Consider the following 17,543-nt stretch of genomic DNA (forward strand, 5'->3'; position numbering starts at 1 on the left):
GCGTAGTTGGACACTGTGGGTTCTCTTGTCCCCAAGGTAGTTCCCCAGACCTTTGAAGACAGCAACTGTGTCCACCAACGTGCTTTTTCAACAGGCTCACTGCAGTTCCTTGAGTCTACATAAACTATTACAGCTAATTTGTATGCAGAAGCCCTAAGCCCTGGTGTGATGGTATTTGGAGGTATTCGCTGCTACTGAGCAGCAACCAGGCTTTGCTGAGTGAAGCTCAGACACCCTCCCTGTTTCGGGTGCCCGTGATGCTCTGCCTAGTACCTACAATTTGGCTTCCCTGAAACATGGGCTTCAGCATATTCCCAGACACCCTTCCCAGCTCTGGCTTCCTGCACAATAAACACACGCCCTCCCATCTCTGTCCAACACCTTTATGAGAGGAAAACACGGCTGACAATTCCAGCGGGGGCCAGTCCTGGGACAGGGCCGGGACCAATCCCCTGCCAGGGCTGGTGGCCTGGGCACCAAGAGAACATGGCACTTGCTTCTGGGAGATTTTCCAAAGTCACAGGGGAGGTGAGCAGATGCACTGAAAGCCAAATGCAAGCCTAAATGGAAACAAATAATGTTCCAGAGAAACAAACACTCATATGCACAAGAAAGTGCGGCCGCCGACTCAGGCGTCTGTGCCATCTGTCGTCACCACCACAAAAGGTCCCGTTAAGGGCAGGGGCTGTGTCGTAGCCATCAGTCTGGGCCCCCGAGCCTATGCGTGAGGGCTTTTCATTCACACCAGGGCTCCCTAGGACAGGGCCATGTCTCCCACTGGGCTGAGTCCCCTGGGGTCAGGGCTGTCTCTCCACACCGAGTTTGGGAGCCCCTGAGGTCTGGACTGTCACCCCTTGTCACCCTGTCACCCCCAGAATGACAGCCGAGGGCTGTTCATCGCCTTCTCAGCGGGGAATGCCTGGAAACACTGTGTGGGCTAAGCCCTCCATCTGCACCCAGAGTGCAGGCGCCAACTGGGAGCCTCCCCTGGGTGGGCATCCCCGCGACACCTCCAGCCTGAGGCTCAGCTGCAGGCTGGTGGTAATTAGAGGTGATTATAATTGCTGCGCGTTATTAATAACATTTGAAACAGAAGACAAATGTAATAATGAAAATATTGGGAGGTGTCATGAACAAACAGTAATTGGAATAATAAGTTAAAGAATGAGTTTATGTAATGAGATCAATGAGGCAAGAGTTTAAAGAGTGTGTGCATCTGTGCTTCCAGATAATCCCGTTCAAGAAAAATTGCCCTCTGAATCACTTAGCCGAGGACACTTTCCCAGGAGAAGAGAGTTTCCAGCAGCCAGATACAAGCTGAAAGTATACAAAGGGGGTGCCCGTGTGTGTCGCGATGCACCCTGAGGTCAGAAGGTGGACTGAGGCGCTTATAGGAGAAAAGAGAAGCTTCGGGATTATTTAATTAGTCACAAATGGAATTGTGCATCTATGTGTTTCCTCGCTGAGGTTATTGTCATCAACAAAGAATGATAGAAAGGTTATTAGCAAATGATGACCATCATAGGGCACTGTGTGGCTTATGTAAATGATGCCATCTAATCCACAGTAAATCTTGTTATCTCCGAGTTACAGAGGAGGAAGCTGGGCCCAGGGTTTCGGTGGCCTGCCCAAGCCCTAACAGCTGGTAAGTGGCAGAGCAGAAGCCTGACCCAGGGCCTTGTGGCCACACAGTCAAAGCCCTACCCTTCTGCCAGCTGACCACAGCTGGCCTCTGCAGAGCCCGGAGCTGCCCACGGCTATCTCAGGCGAGGGTGACCCTGCGATCCTCAAGATGCCAGCCTCCTTTCCTGTCGGTGTAGGACTGCGTGGATGGGCTTGGCACTCGGGGCTGGGCAGGGCCTTCACTTGGAATGTGAGTTCCAGGGCTGACGGTGAGCACAGCAAATTCTCCATAACCTGCCGGGCTACTCCCTGGCCCCTGAGTTGTGAGTAGTGACCAAGCAGAGCCATCTACCTTGTCCAGGTGGGACAGCTGGCGAGTGTCCCTGTTCCCTGGGATGTCACCCATCCTTCTTTGTCCTCCTCCAGCTGGGAGCTCTGGCGGCCTTCAGAGCTCTGACCAGCAGGCAGGCAGGGCTGTGGGCAGTGGGTGCCGCCTCAAGAGCTCCCTCTCCAGCCCCGTCCTCCCCGGTCTACGGTGGTTGCGCCACACCATACTCCCAGTCAGTCGCTCCTCCAGCTCTGAGCATCCTCATGGCTTGGCCCTGGGCACTCTGTCTCCCCTTCGCAGAGCTGAGTGATGGGCCCCTTGAATACTTTGTATCTCAGCCCTGATGCCCACTCATCAGAAGGGCCTTTCCTGACCACTCTAGAAAAAAGTTGCCTACCTCCAACACTTTCTAAGCTGACTGGAGTTTTCTTGTCTCTCAACACTACCCAAACTCTACATGTGTATGCACCCCCAGCCCGGCCAGCATGGAGACCATGGTGGAGACACTTTCTCTGTTGTGTTTGCTTTTGTATCCTCAGTGCCCAGAAGTGTGCCTGCTAGATGCCACCAAAGAACCCAACACTTGCTTCCTTTGCTCCAGCTGACTGGACGAAGTCTTTCAAAAGCCAGCACCCCACTGGTAGTAAAGGCACTTCTCTAGGCCACCACATTGGGGCTCTCCATAGCCAAGGTCATGCCCCTTCCTATAGGTCTACCCAGTGCCCACCCAGATTTCTCTGCAAGAGGCATCCATAAGCCTTAGTAGCATGTGGCGGGGGGGAAGGCCAGGGCATGGGCATCAGCTGCATCTGCGTGCCCGCTGCAGATCTGCTCTGTAAGGTCAAGTCAGACCACAGCACAGCGCACGAAGCAGCTATTGCCATCCTGTTGTGCAGACGAGGGGGCTGGAGCGCAAGGTTAGGAAGCCCACTGCAGTCCCACTGCAGGAAGCGGGCAGGGCGGCCCTCAGACGCAGGCCTGGGGGTGCGGTGCGTTCTGCCACCTCACCCGGATTGACTAAAGTTTGACCCACCCCATTAGTGAAGCAAAATGAAAGCACGTGACCACCTACCAACACACCTTGGCAGAGGCGAACTCCACAGGCGCCGTCTGCCCCCCAGGCACGTGATGCGGGCTGTGCCCTCCAGACGGTACCCGGGGAAGCAGGAGAAGGTCAAGGTGTCGCCTACGCCAAACTGCAAGCCCTTCCGGATGCTGTAGGCTGGAACCTCGGGCTCCTCACAGGGCTCCAAGTCATATTCTGGGAAGGCAGCAGGAGACGGGGTCAGAGGCGGCTGGGAGAGGAGGGGACGCAGACAGAGAAGATGCGGACACACTGTGCGCGCCAGGGAGAAGGGCCGGAGGTCACACAGGCGAACGCACAGATCGCACGCACTGGTCTGCAAGTGGTGCGGAGGGGAGAGGAACAGGGGCAGACAGACGCACAGTGAGGGAGGGCGGCCCAGCCTGCCCACCCTCTGGGTGGCCTGAACCCCTCACTGCTGGTAACCGTGGGGAGCACACAGCGTTTCTGGAGACGTGTCTCCAGGGAGTTTTTGTGAGGCTCCTCCGTGCGATCCTTTCTCCCTGTCCTTTCATCCTGCATCAACCTCACGCCACAGGGCTCACACACTCTCTGGCCTCTTGCTCCCCAAGCACTGAGCCTGATGGTAGGGGTCAAAGTGCGCACCTCCCAGCCTCGGGCGGCTCACTGGGAAAGGAATCCACGCCCCTCGCTGGAAGCTGACTTGGTGACCCTAGGCTTCAGGCAGAAGGCATGATGGATTGGCATCTGTGGGCCGGGGCCTGCCTGGCACCTCCAGTGACAGCTCAGAACCGGCTGTTCCTCACTCCCAAGGGCAACTCCCTTCTGTGTGGTGAGAAGGGTCTCTCTGATGTGGGACAAGGCAGGCTGGCCAGGCATGTTCCCCAGGCCAGGCAGGCCCCGGCGCACAGCAGGTAGCTTCTGCTGGTGGGACGAGGTGGGGTCATTTATCACCTGGCCGCTCCAGAAGACTCCCGCTAATAGCTTTGCTCCTGACTGGGGTTGGGGGACCTTCAACAATGGGCCAAGAGCAATGGGGGACTTGATACAGGAGCAAAGGGAACTCTTTTCTCCCTGAAGGTCAAATTCAAGAGGAGTCTCTTTAGGATTCATGTCTATTACTACTAAGTTAGCATGGATGAAGAAGAAGCCCCCAAGGAGACTTAAAGACTCCAGTTTACCAATTTCAAACCCCCCCACTTTTTTTTTTTAAAATTGTTGGGGTTCTGAAATGGTGGCAGTGGAAACCGGAGAAGGATGTGGAATAACTAGGGTAGGTAGGGATTTCCAGTGAGTAGGTCATGTTCAGAGAAATTCTGCTAACTCCTTCCAAGCCCAGGATGGGGGAGCTTCTATCCACTCAACCCTCAGGCTTCAGCAGTGAGTGGTTCCCAGACACTGGGGTGTAGACCCACAGGCATCTGCTGTGAAGACCAGAGGGTGGGCCTGTGGGCTCTGCTGTCTCTCCCGCAGGGGCCACCATGTGTTTTACCTGAGAAGGTGATGTTGAATCCTTCATAGGACATGGAGAAGTCGGAAATGAAGCGGACCTGGGCAGTGAAGTTGCCATAGAGCCCGGCGCTGATAGGGGCTGGCAGCCGGGAGCCTGTCAGCTGCCTCAGGGGCTGGGTGAAGCTGCCGTTCTCGGTGATGAGGAGGTAGTCGTGGCCACTCTCCAGGTGGAAGGTGTGGAAAGTAAAGAACACGCCTGCCGAAAGACCGGGAGGGGCAGGCGAGTGAGGAGGCCGCAAGATCGGCCCTGCACAATCGTTTCCAATTTGGAAGAGTTGTCAGTGTGCAGAAGGCTGCTCAGGGGACGACGCTGCTTTACAGTTGTCCAAATTCAAAAGGGAAATTTACAGCTAAGTATTGAAGAAGTTTCAGAGCCATTCATTCATTCACTCATCCATTCAAAGACTATCTGTGTATTTGTGGAGGGCTTCCCGTGGGCTAGGACGCAGGGTCAGGTAGTGCAGGGGTATACAAGACATTAAACAAAGACACTCCAGAGGGATGAGTGCTGTAACAGACAGATTGGAGTCCCCTGGGGCAGAGTGCAAAGCTGTTTGCTGGAGGAAGAGGGGTGTGTAGGATGGTCTCACTGAGGAGTGAACACTTGATTTGGGCATAGGAAAGGTGCATAGGAATTAAACAGGTAAGAGGAGAAAGGTTGTGTTTTATTTGCTCCTCAGACAGCCCCTATCACCTGAAAGGGAAAATATGAAAATTCCCTTTAATCTTATGTCGTGGGTGAGAGTATTCTCATCTCCACTTCATACCTTGTAACAGGGTGGTCTCCAGGAAAAGTGGAGGTTCCAGCTTCCCTGCCCCACTCAAAGGAGGGTAGAGCTGAGCAGGGAAGAGAAGAGTTTGGAGCGGAGGCTGAAGAGGAAGGAAGCCGGAGGGAGAGCCAGAAGGACACTGGGAGGAGGCAGGGAGCTGGGCTTAGGTGCATGTCCACCCATAAGCCAGTATGCCCAGGAGACCACGTGCCGTGGTGCTAGGGCAGGAACCTGGCGGATTAGTGGTGCTGGTCTATTTTAAGCCCAGGGACCAGCAGCATCATCAGTAGCTCCTGGGAGATTGTTAGAATGCAGAAGCCTCTACTGCAGACCTGATAAGAATCTGCATGCTAACAAGATGCCCAACTGATTTGTAGGCACATAAAAGTTTGAGAAATACTTCTCTTGATAATTACTGACACGTTTTTGATAAATGATGGTTAGAACCAAGCTCTTAGTGCTGAAGCATTTTAGATATTTTCATATCTGTTGATAGATGTTGGTGATTCCAGAATATTTGGTATTCTATGGGGGGGGGGGGGACTTGAGAACAGAACTCGGTGGCAGAATGAGGGATGCAGCTTGTAGATGCTCCGTATCCAGGCAACTGAGATGCATCCATTTATCTCTTTGTTCAAAGAAATAGATGCTAAATACCTACTAAGTGGTAGGCACTTGGCTTAAGCACCAAGAAAGACTTCCTGTTCAATGGAGCAGACACATCAAACACAGGAAGAGTGGGTACAATGCCTGGAGGGCAGGGAGGTCTGCATGGGCCACATCCTTGACAAGGGAGGCCGGAGGGCGCTGGAGACTCAGGTTGGCATGCTAGCGGGTCAATTCCCACACATAAACAAGTGTGCAAATGAAAAACATTCTTAGTTTACAAGGCTTAGGAATGGCTCACTGGAATATACATCCTTTTCCTCCTAGCTGGATGCTGGGGAGGGCGGAGAGAGGGTTGGATGCAGTAACAGGGAGGACCCCAGGTGCCAAAGGGCAGCTTGATGGTGCTCCATTCCTCTAGCATATGAATATAGGCGCCAAAGGAGGGAACACTGGAACTGGGAATCTGAGGATGAATAAACAGCAGAGGTGGAATCCCTGGGTCTGCCAGCTGTGCTGCCTGCTTGGGGCCTTTTTGGCCATTGTGAGGAAATAAAGACATTGAGAAATCGAGGGCCTCATGCTGGAGTTTGAATCCAGATGTGGTACAGCAGATGGGCACACAGACAAGGGGTCAGAGTGGGGGTGGCAGAAGGGGAGGAAGGACTAGAGAAGGAAAAGTGGGGCTACGGGCAGCCCTGGCCTTGGGGGGACAGACTGGCTCAAAGCCTGTCTCCCAGCTGCAGGGTCTGGGCCAGCGCTGTTTCCTCAGCGACAGTATGTGGATGGCAGTGTCTCCCTCCCAGGACACCCAATGCTTGTGTAACAGGGAGGGTCCCCGGGAAAGGGGAGGTTCCAGCTGCCCCGCCCCACCCAAGGGAGGATGTTGCTGAGCAGGGAGGAGAAAGGGCTGGAGAGGAGACTGGAGAGGGAAGGAGGGAGTTGGGAGAGCCAGAAGGAGACCTGACGGAGGCACAAGGGCAGAGAGACTGAAGAAGCTGCGCCTGCTTCTTGGCCCTGGACTGGGTGAGACAGGTGTGGGTGAGAGACCTGGGGGAGGTGACTATGGCACCTTTTATCTTGGTTTTGATTCTGCTCTTTTCCTCCCAGATTGTGTGGCTATTTCTGACCCTTTTCTATGGGTCCCCTCCAGAAGGTGCTTTAGACCTGTGGCAGTTCTCGCTTTGGGCCACTCCCATTTGGTGGACTTCTACTCTCACGGGGAGGGGTCACTTTGGTGCTTGATTTGGAAATTATAATCTTTGTCTTTTCTGCCCTGCAGACTACTTGTATAAAGTTCCTTTGCATTAAAGGTCCATATTTGGTCTTGATGCTGCAGATGGCAGGTTTGGGGGTATTCGGGTACCCCGCTCCCTGTCCTGGAACACTTGGAGTGAGAAGCAGTGGAGATGGCCTTTGAAAAGCCCATAGCACAGTGCTTGGCCTGTGGCAGCTGTTCCCTCCACTCAGCTCAGCTGGCCCCCAGACAACCCCGGGGTGGGGCTAAAGACGTCAATTGTGAGCAGGTTCCCGGATTCCTAAACTGGCTGCTCCCTTAGGGTGACCATGTGGCAAGTTGAACAATTCTGAATTTCATAGCTTTGAGTTTGCATAACTGTCCTTTAGTCTATTAGGGAGCAGAGTCGGCAACCTAATAGGTCTACTAACCTGAGATGCTCTTTCAAGCAGAGATCTGCGAGTGCCCTATGACCCAGGTTCAGGTTAATTCAACTCAAACAGATATTTTTTGAGTTCCCTGTAAGCCAGGCTGAGAGCCAGAGCCAGGACATGGGTAGCCGTGTCTCTCAAAGAATGTACAGACTGTCATGGACATAGATGGTGAAAAGACAAGTTCTGTACCATGGGTCAAGGTTTGGGATTGGGGAGGTACAGGATCACTGAGAGCCACGGAGGGGCACTCAATCCGGACCTAGAGTTAGGGAGAAGGGATGGCTCATTGGAAGTGCGCTCAGAAGCAAGGGGATGGTGGAGGAGATGCAGGGAAAGGAAGTATTTCAGAGAGAAAACTGTCCCAGTGTGCAAAACTTTAGAGCACAATGCAAGCCTGGAAGTTCCAGGAACAGAAAGCATTTGGTGTGGCTCGTGCTTAATGTTCTGCGGGCTCAGAATGAGGTCGAGAAAGATAAGGGCTAGAGGGTCATGCTAGCTACCTTATAACTTAGAATGCGATGCTAAGGATAGGTAGGCTTTTCCTTGATGCCAGGAAGAGTGACCTGGTCCTCTTCTATGTCTGTTACACTTTCCCCTTGGCTAGCTCCTGTTCATCCATGAGGCGTGACTTAAATCTCAACTCCAGGACACCTGCTTAACTCTTTGACTGCCCAGATGTCTCCCTCTCTAAACGCTCCTCTCTGGCCTTGGACACACCTCGAGATTCCTCTAGGCTGTCAAGCTCTACCACTAGACTGTAAACTCTTCGAGGGCAGGCAACACCAGAGTGGCTTGTCTGCTGGTTTTACTAGCACACAGAGTAAATACAAGTATCAAGCAAGCATCAACTAAGAAAGAAAAAAGAAAGATAAAGTATTTCTTAAATAGTTGCTAAACTGCTCATCTCGTGAGCAAAGACACACCTTGATTGGCATAGAGAAGGCACCCCTATAGTCATGGATTCCTGGCACAAAAAAATCGTGACTATAGGGGATTATTCCTCTGGGAATCCGAGGGGCTGCTTTCCTTTCCCTCCCCACCCCCCCATGGCCTCTTCTGCCTAGGGTTAGTGGAAACAGCTCTGCAGGATAAACGAGGACACGGCCCTAACTCCTCCTCTCTGCGGGAACAAGACAGACAGTTCCTGACTAAGGATTTTTCTTTACGCGATATGCACTCTGTAGAAACCATACTTTGACTTTTGATCTTTTCCTGGGCTGGTGACAGACTCTAGGATACTCTCAGACCATGGGGTGGGGGTGGGGGACAAGCCGCAGCTCCCAGTCTTGCCACCAGGGGGGGGCATGCTTGCCCTGCGGTGTCCCTATCACCCACAATTAATTTTGGGTCAATGCTTCAAACATCCTGCAGGCCCAAGCACTTTCAGCTGTGCGCATGAACATTGAGAGAATCCACACACCATTCTGTTCTTCACTTATAAGATAGTATTTATTCATGGCATGAGCTACTCAGCATCCTGTTATAAAATAGGCCTTGGGGTAGGTGGTTTTGCCCAACTGGAGGCTGACGTCAGGGTTTTGAGCACGCTGAAGATAGGCTCAGCTAAGTAAGGATATTTCAAACTGCTCCATGCATTTTGACTTGTGATATTTTCAAGTTACTGTGGGTTTATCTGAGCACTCCCTTCATCATACTACAGGGGAGATCTGTACCTGTGAGGGGAGGGCACACCCTCCCAACAGACAGGAGGGTGGTGGTTCAGGAAGCTCCAGCACAACCTCCGCCTCGTGGGCACAGGCCTCACAGAGGCGGAAGGGAGGTGCTCGGAGGCCTGAGATTCATTGAAATCCCCTTTTTATCCAAGTAAAGATGACGCTTGAGCAAGCAGGGGTTAAGGGTGCCGACACCCCACACAACTGAAAATCCAGCTACACCTTTGACTCCCTCAAAACCCAGTATTTATCTGCCATTAACTGGAAGCCTTATTGATAACACACACTCCATGAACGATGGATGGATGGTTTATATTACCTATGTATATACTACATATAGTTATATATAGTGCCACTATATATACTGTATCCTTGTACAGAATACTGTATCCTTACAAAAAAGTTAGCTAGAGAAAAGAGAATGTTGCTCATAAAATCATAAGGGAGAGAAAATACAGGAAAGGATTAGCCTTTCTTTAGTTATCTGTGGGGTCAAAGTCTTCTCATTTATCTTTTCTTGACTCTAAAAGTGCTAGTTTATAGCTTTGTTCACTTGGCAGGTCTGTGGATCAGGCATGTTTTTCTCCAAGAGTTTGAAGAGCTCTCCCTGTGTCAGGTGGTGACCGTTAGCTCACTACAAAGGCTGCAAATGCTTCTGTCTGTTTATTATTTGAATTTTTTATGACCTTTTAAAACATAAATCCGTTTAGTTTTATTTAATCAAATCTAAGAGTCTTTATTTTTATGGCTTCTATATTTGATATTATTCTTTGAAGTATATTCCCACTTGGGGTTAGATTTCCATGTGCTTCTAGTACTGGAATTTATGTGGTTAAATAGATGAGATATGGTGTCTTTTTCTCTTGCTTTTCTCCTGGTTTTCATTCACACACGCATACACACACACAAAATCTCTTCCATTTCTGGATTTTATACTTCCCCACTGATTTGTGTGTCCACTCCAATATTCATCTACCACATTGTTTGAAAATTATTTCAGCCCCTAACAGTATTTTAAAATCTGGAAAGATTACTCACACCTTTAATTTTTTTCTCTTGACTTTTCTACAGGCTAATTCTTCTAGACCAAAGGCTCTTATTTAAAAGTACATACATCAGAATGACTAGTGCAGTGTTCTAAAAACACAGATTCTTGGCTCCTACTGTCAATGTAGAAAAGCAAAACCTCAAAGGTACAGGCTAAGCATTCGTGTATTTGCTTAGATTTATCTGCAAACAGTATGTCTCCAAGCTGCAGGAGGGATAAGAACCACACCTAGAGTGAGCGCTGAGGGCACAAGTCACATCTGGTGGGTTACTGTTTATTCCCAGCCCCAGCCTGCCACCTAGGTAGCAGTCAATGTTTGTTGAATGAAAGAATGCATTAATTAGAGTTCTGTCTCCAGAACCCTTACTTTGGACTTGGAGATCCAAAAACTATTTATGCCAGGAAACTGAGGCAACAGACCATCCAGTGAGAAATATGAAACCGTGCCGCGGAGGGACGACGGAGCTACACCAGGAGAGGAGCTCCGCCTGCAATATGGGGAGGGTCGGGGAGTCAGAAGAGCCCCACGTTCTCCCAGGGCACAGTTCAAGGAGTAAAGTTTCAGGGATACCAACAGGCTATAAAGGGGACTCAGATCTATCAAAAATGCTAGTAGGGGTCTCCCTGGTGCATAAGGGGTTAAAGTACAGCACTATGAAGCTGTTCACAGCCACTGCAGCATGAGCTTGATCCCTGGGGGGGGGGGGGGGCGTGTCTGATGTGGTGCAGCAGACCTCTCCTGACCCGCCCGCTGCTTCCCTTAGCAGTGTACAATCTGCCTTTTCTGCTCCTCATTCTGTCTCTGGTGAAGCCTCTCACCTCCCTACACCTCTCTGGCCTGTACCCCAGTTCGGTACCCCAGTGCATACATGGATAAATCTTAAAAAAAAAAAAATGCTAGTAGGTGCCCACCTGCTAAATGGGTCAGCTTCCTCCCCACCACTGAGGAGTTGCCATCTTGGGCAGAGAGATACAGAGAAGTTTCCTTCCCTAAGTAGGATTTAAGAGCTGGTCATCTAGAAGATCTCTCCAGCACAGAGAACTTAAATTCTTAGAAATACTGATTGAATGAGTTCTGTGATTCAAAGAGATGAGAAGTTTCTAGAGCATTTTATCGGCCAAAAAATTTCAGATTAAGCCCAGAGGTCACTACTATGTAGGCAGCTCCCTAGTGGGGTCTCCTTGACTTGGGAGCTTGGGACCTTAATACCTAATACCTGCCATGGACTTGTACACTCACCCTTGCCGTGTGAGGTTTCTATAACCCAGGTGCAATTCAAGTTGTTGGGGTAGAAGTCAGGGAACCCTGGCGATAGGATAGTCCCACTGGAGCCTTGGATGAAGCCACCACAGAGTGCTACAGAGAAGCAGAGAGAGCAGTGAGAGACTGGAGTGGCTAGGGGGTGCCCCACCATCCTGGGAGCCTTCCCCCACCTTCTCAAATGCCAGCCTTCCCCAGTGGTTGGGGAGTCAGCGCCCCATCCAGCTCTTGGCATTTCACTGGGGGTGGAGAGGGGCGGGTTGAGGAATCTGTCTCATTAGTGCCCCTTATGGTGTGCCTTACCTTCACAGCTGGGCAGGGCCCGGCTCCACTGGAAGTTGGGCTCACACTCCAGGGGCTCCCCGTCACTTAGGGTGTAGCCAGAGTCACAGCTGAAGGTCACCAGAGCACCCACGTAGAAGTCATTGCCATGCCGCTGGCCGTTTACAGGGATGCCTGGATCCAGACAGTGGTCAGACTGCAGAGTGATAGCTGGAAGAGAGAACCCACAGCTTGAACAGAGGACTCTGCCGCAGAGAGGGACCCCGGCGGACTCACAGAGGGAAGGAGTGGGCAGCTCTGAATGCCGGAAGGCTGAAGTTGCCGATTGCCCACTCATCAAATGCGGTTGCGGCATCTGCTGAGAGCCCTATCGGTCAAAGGAAACAAGTTGGCTCCACCATTCGTTCGTTGGCTCATTCACTCATTCATTCATGCTCTCAGTGAACGTAAGTGTTCACTATGGCTTAGAAGTGCGTGAGGGCTCAGGGAGATAAACACAAGGAAGAAAATCATCCCCCGTGGTGCTCCCAGCCATAGCTTCTCTGGTCTACAAAGAATTTCAGTGATATCAATCTCTCTAAATCGAGGCTCTTGCAATGAATGCAGAAGGTGATGAGAGAGGGCAAGAGCGAGCAGGCAATGCCATCTCACGTCAGCTTCCTGATCTGTCACACTCTGTCCCCAGGGCACTCAGTTCGGCGCACGGACCCTGCACCCCTGCACGCCGGGATCCCTGACGACGAGGCTCCTTATTGTTAAGGTCTCAATTCCAAGCTCTGTAAGTGTGACGTTGCTGACAGCAAGAGTGCTTCCCTGGGAGCACGGAGAGTTTTCTAGGGAGGGGTTCAAAGTGCATCTGCTCCCCCAGGCCCACCCTGTCATCCGCTTCCCCAAGACTCACTCTCATAGCGGAGCTGGAAGCCTATGTCCGAGTGGCTCTTGTCAGTAGAGAAAAGCAGGTAGAGGTAGTTGCTGGTGCTGATGAGGAACTGGGGGACCTGGGTCCCATGGTAAACCCCGATCAAGGGTGCTGAGTATGTCCGCCCATCTCGCACTTCCAGGGTGTCGTAATTGACCTCTGTTTTAAATCTGCCGAAGATAAAAGCGAAGGCTGATTAACTTGCAAATGACAAAAGGACCTGCCTGACCTAGGGCTTCAGAACAATGGAATCTTGGGAGTCCAGGCTATTTTAACATAATTTGCACATATTCGCTCACTATGTGGAAGGGTTTTCTCTCCTCTGTTTATCTTACTCTCCTCCCTCCAGCACATGGATGTGGATTTTGAAGGCCCACTCTGACCCAGGCCAGCACCCATCCCAACTCCTACAGGCCCAATGTCTACCAGCCTCAGGAGTCAGGGTGTTTCAGGGTGTTCTAGGCCAGGAATCGGTCAACTAAGGCCTGAGTTCAAATCTGGTCTACAACCTACTTTTATATGGTTTGAGAGCTGAGGATGGTTTCGACAATTTCTTGGTTGTCAAAATGTTTTTGTAAAGTGAAGAACATTATGCAGCAAATAGCCACAGTGGCCAACAAAACCTAAAATATTTACTATCTGGTCCTTCACAGAGTTTATGGGCAGCCATGCCGGGCCATGAATGCTTTGTCTAGAAGAAGTTTTGGCTCATAGTTGGGGGGCTACCTTCCCTCGTGAGGGGGGATAACTTAGGGCAGTTAAATGTCACACAGATGAGTAGGATTTGGGTCAGAGGTAAGGAAGGTCACCTGCCCATTCTGGAAGTTTCCTGTCATGTTCCTCAGATGCTATAAAGACTGCTGCAACATCAGACAGTGTCTAACTCTCCACTTTCCCCTCTTAGGGGTGAGGTGGAGAGAAGAGCTCTGTTCTCATGTATCCCAGCCTTCGCAAAGTCATAGTCCTCTAAGTCGCACAAACCCCACTACATGGGAATCTCCCCAGCATTCCTCCTTGGCAGTACCAAGGCTGGAGGCACAGCCATGGCGCTTGTCCCGCCTGGCAGTTTGTCCCAGTGTTCTCGGCACTTGCTGCAAGGGTGTCGGCCCCTCCGTGCCCCGGGTCCCTCCCAAGGCTGAGGTTACAGCACCTGTCAAAGGTGATTTTGATGGGGTAGCCTGGCTGGGCTTCTATCACCCAAGCACAGCTCAGGGCATCCTTGTAGAAGCCAGGCCAGCCCGGAGACAGGATGGTGCCACTGGGCGAAGTCAGGTGACCACCACAGGGAGCTGGGGGCAGAAGGTGAGAAACAACAGAAAGTTCTCCGTGAGACGTGCCTGTCAGCAAGTGTTACTGAGATATTCAGGGAAAATTACATTAACTATATAAACTGTGAGTTTTGCCTTGAGGGACCACTATGGATATGTCCTGTTGCATCATTTGGGATTTTATGAAAGGCCAGAGGGGAGAAAGGAAAGCAAAGTCCTTGCCATGCTTGAAGGGCTGAAGTCAGGGCATATTTAGATCACACTGGTTTTTCTTTGTGCCTCACTCAGGCCCCCCCAGCACAGGCATAAACACCTCCTCATCCAGCACCTGGCACTCTGGCACAGCTCCCCTCCCCCACTCCGCTAGAACAGCGATTGTGAACTCCCTGAATTCAGAGAATGGACTATTTATCTTATTCAGCTTGGAATTCAGCAAACAGCTACCCCTCAGCAATTACTGCAGGAATGAATGAATGAATGAATGATGAGCAAGTGCAGCCATGGCAGACAAGACCCAAGATGCTGGGTGGCCCAGGCATACCTTGAGGCAGACTCTGATCTCATAAAACCAGCACTCTCTGGGTCTTGGCCTCCCTCTGCCCATAGTTCCCGACCCTCAGCTTCCCATTCACACACACATCTTTGCCATCATGCCTGCCTCTTTCTGGGACCGGACTGGCAGCCCCTCAGTGACCACTGGAGCTTCCCCAGCACACCTGCGTTAGTACACGTGTGCAGATTCCACTGTCCACCCCCACTAAAGTGAGGCCAGGCCTCATGACCACCCGGAGCTATAAAATGAGAGCAGAAGTGATGTGTGTTCTAACCATGTGGAGACTTGAAGAGCCAATGCGAAGTCTCCTGCCTTCACGGTGGTGGACAGCATACACACAGGGTCAGGGTGGAAGCCCTGCCTGGGCCTCTAATGATGTTAAACCTTGTGTTAAACATGTGGCTTGAGTTGTCTGTGTGAGATAGTAGTCTGATTTTTAACCACTGATTTAGAGGTGGCTTGTTAGTACAGCCTGGCCTGGCGCACTGACTGGTACAACCTCCCCCTCCAGGACTGACGGTGGGGATGCCAACCAGCCACACTGCTGTTGCTGCTGCTGGCACTGGCCTGGCAGCTGGGAGGCCCAGGCTGGGGGGTGTCTGGCTGCACACACGCGGTCATGTTTACACAAAACACAAGCCCTGGGAGCGTGCTGATATTATATTCTCCATTTTGTAGCTCAGAAAGCTGAGGCTTGTGGATGTTAAGTAACCAGCACTAGCAAGTGCTAGAAGCTGCATCCAGACCTAGGAAGACGGTAGGTAGGGAAGGGAGTGGCCGCTACCCTGTGCCTGTACTTCCAGGCAGGAGTCCTAAGCTAAGCAGCTGTCCTGCCGGGCTCTCTTTGGCCTCCCTTACCATGGAGTTGCCAGGTGCTGAAGCTGCCTGGAACAGGAGCCGGCAGGGCATGAAGCATGGCAGAACACTTCTAGCTTGGCAGGCTTTGGGGAATTCCTCCAGGCAATAAGTTTCATAAAGTATAGCTGAATTTACACCATTTCTCTCTTAATTCTATAAATTTTTGGGAAAATATCTAAAAGCGTTGTTAAGGAAAACAAACTCTTAGACCAACGAAAAAACTGTGCTTTCTAGAAGGGAAGGGCAAGTAGGGAAACCTGATAAAGGAAGTCAAGGTATGGTGGGGGTGGAACGAGACTTCAGCCGTGAACAGAACTGGTAGATACAGATAATTTTTAATGTGCGCACCTAAGATCTATGTCATCTTATAAACCAGTGTTACTTCAGTAAAGGTTGTTGTCAAGCACTCTTAATAAACAATTATATTAAGTTTAATTAACAAGGGATTTTAACAACAGTGATTTTAATAGTTGACTGCTCAGATCGATGATTTATGAGGCTAAATGCTTTACATTTACAGATGCTCTCTGACTTACATGTCCACATTTATGAAGTAATCCCCATTTTACACAGGAGAAAATGAAGACTAAACTGGCTGCGAGACTAGAACAAGAACTAATGAAGCTAGAACTCAGGTCTAACCTCAAACCTTGTCTCCACATGGCCCTCTAGCAGCGCATAATAGCACCGTCACTGCTCATAGTAATGAGCTCGTCGGCACTGAGAAATTGGTAGGTGTTGGGGTTTCATGCGGAATATCCTTGTGACAGTGGCAACACTAAAAGGCAGATACTATTATTACCCTTATTCTATAGGCAGGGACTAGGACCCCATTTCCAATAAGTTGAGTTTTGGAGAACCTGAGTAATGGCAGAACACCTCTGTCAAATATTGAGTAAATACATGGCATGTGGGCACAGTTAGTTTCTGGGTAACCCCCACTTTCAGACCCCATCCCCCACATTACTGAAACGACTAATGCTTTCCTCTAGTTTTCCAATGGGTGTGCGGGGCCTTGGCGGTAGGGAAGGGGGTGGCCGCTACCCTGTTCCTGGACGTCCAGGCAGGCACTGAGCTCCAGCAGGAGTGGGGCCTTCATCTTGGCCCCCCGTCAGCACAGGCCCAGCCCTGAATGACAGAGTCACTACTGCCTGTCACTGCAAGTTCCATTCCGTTCGTATACATCAACAACGCCCTATGTAAAATCTCCAGATAGGGAAAAACAAGCTCTCCCTTTGGCGGTCACTAGTGTGTCCTTTTTTCTGCTGTACTGTGTTATTGCCTTGGATAGCTGGTCTCTTCCTACTCATGTGATAGTCAAACAACATCTCTACTCATTTGTCTTTCACTCTTTCTTGTTCACCTGCAAATTACAGGTAGGGGTAGTTATTCCACAGGGAAGAGGAGAGCAAGGCAACATCGCTCTCTCTCTCTCTCTCTTTTAAAGATTTATTTATTTACTTATGCATACAGAACTAGGGTACAAGCCAGAGGTGCAGGGGCGGTGAGAGGATTCACCAGAGACAGATGGGGAGCAGAACAGGCAAACCAACGAGTGCACTGCTGAGGGGAGCAGCAGGCAAGACAGGAAAGGTCTGCTGCACCATGTGGGTCACCTCCAGGACGAGGGATCGAACTTGCAATGAAGCAGCTGCAGCCAGCTTGCAGTGCTGCATCCTAACCTGTTGCGCCATCAGGGAAGGTCCAAGGCAACATTTCTTTAACATACAAAAAGATGCTCCCCTTCATACTTACTAAGAAAATCCCTGTTAGAACTACAGTGAGAAGTGTAGTTGTATAGATGGATGGATGAAAACAGACAGATAGATGAGAAAGCCAAAAGTCTGATGACACCTGAGGCTGACGGAAAGCAGGCATTCTAGGCCTCGCTGGGGGAAATGCAAAATGGCACAAGCCCTGGGAAGAGATAGGTGGTAATATTCAGCAAAACTCATATGCATTTACTCTCTGACCCAGCAATTCTACTTCTGGAACTCTATCCCAAAGGGAATTTGGCAAAAATAGGAAAAGACATACATATGTACAAGCAACACTACTTGTAACAGCACAGCAATGGCTGCAGCCCGCATGTTCAGCGAGAGGAAGCAGAATGGGCTGCTTTATGC

At 50.7% G+C, this 17,543-nt stretch overlaps 1 protein-coding gene across 1 annotated transcript in view; it reads right to left on the reverse strand.

Moving 5' to 3' along the window:
• Positions 1 to 17,543, reverse strand: part of CSMD2 (CUB and Sushi multiple domains 2) — a 460,842-nt gene that overhangs the window by 150,812 nt on the left and 292,487 nt on the right. Inside the window, exons 15-20 of the mRNA XM_012722353.1 lie at positions 13,889 to 14,027; positions 12,721 to 12,908; positions 11,841 to 12,029; positions 11,517 to 11,633; positions 4,489 to 4,704; positions 3,024 to 3,212 (exon numbers count right to left, since the gene is read on the reverse strand). Coding sequence (XP_012577807.1) covers positions 3,024 to 3,212; positions 4,489 to 4,704; positions 11,517 to 11,633; positions 11,841 to 12,029; positions 12,721 to 12,908; positions 13,889 to 14,027 — 1,038 coding nt within the window. The remainder of the gene's footprint in view (positions 1 to 3,023; positions 3,213 to 4,488; positions 4,705 to 11,516; positions 11,634 to 11,840; positions 12,030 to 12,720; positions 12,909 to 13,888; positions 14,028 to 17,543) is intronic.

Source organism: Condylura cristata, unplaced genomic scaffold (assembly GCF_000260355.1).
Source record: "Condylura cristata isolate star-nosed mole 26May11 unplaced genomic scaffold, ConCri1.0 scaffold00008, whole genome shotgun sequence".
Classification (NCBI taxonomy): Eukaryota; Metazoa; Chordata; class Mammalia; order Eulipotyphla; family Talpidae; genus Condylura; species Condylura cristata.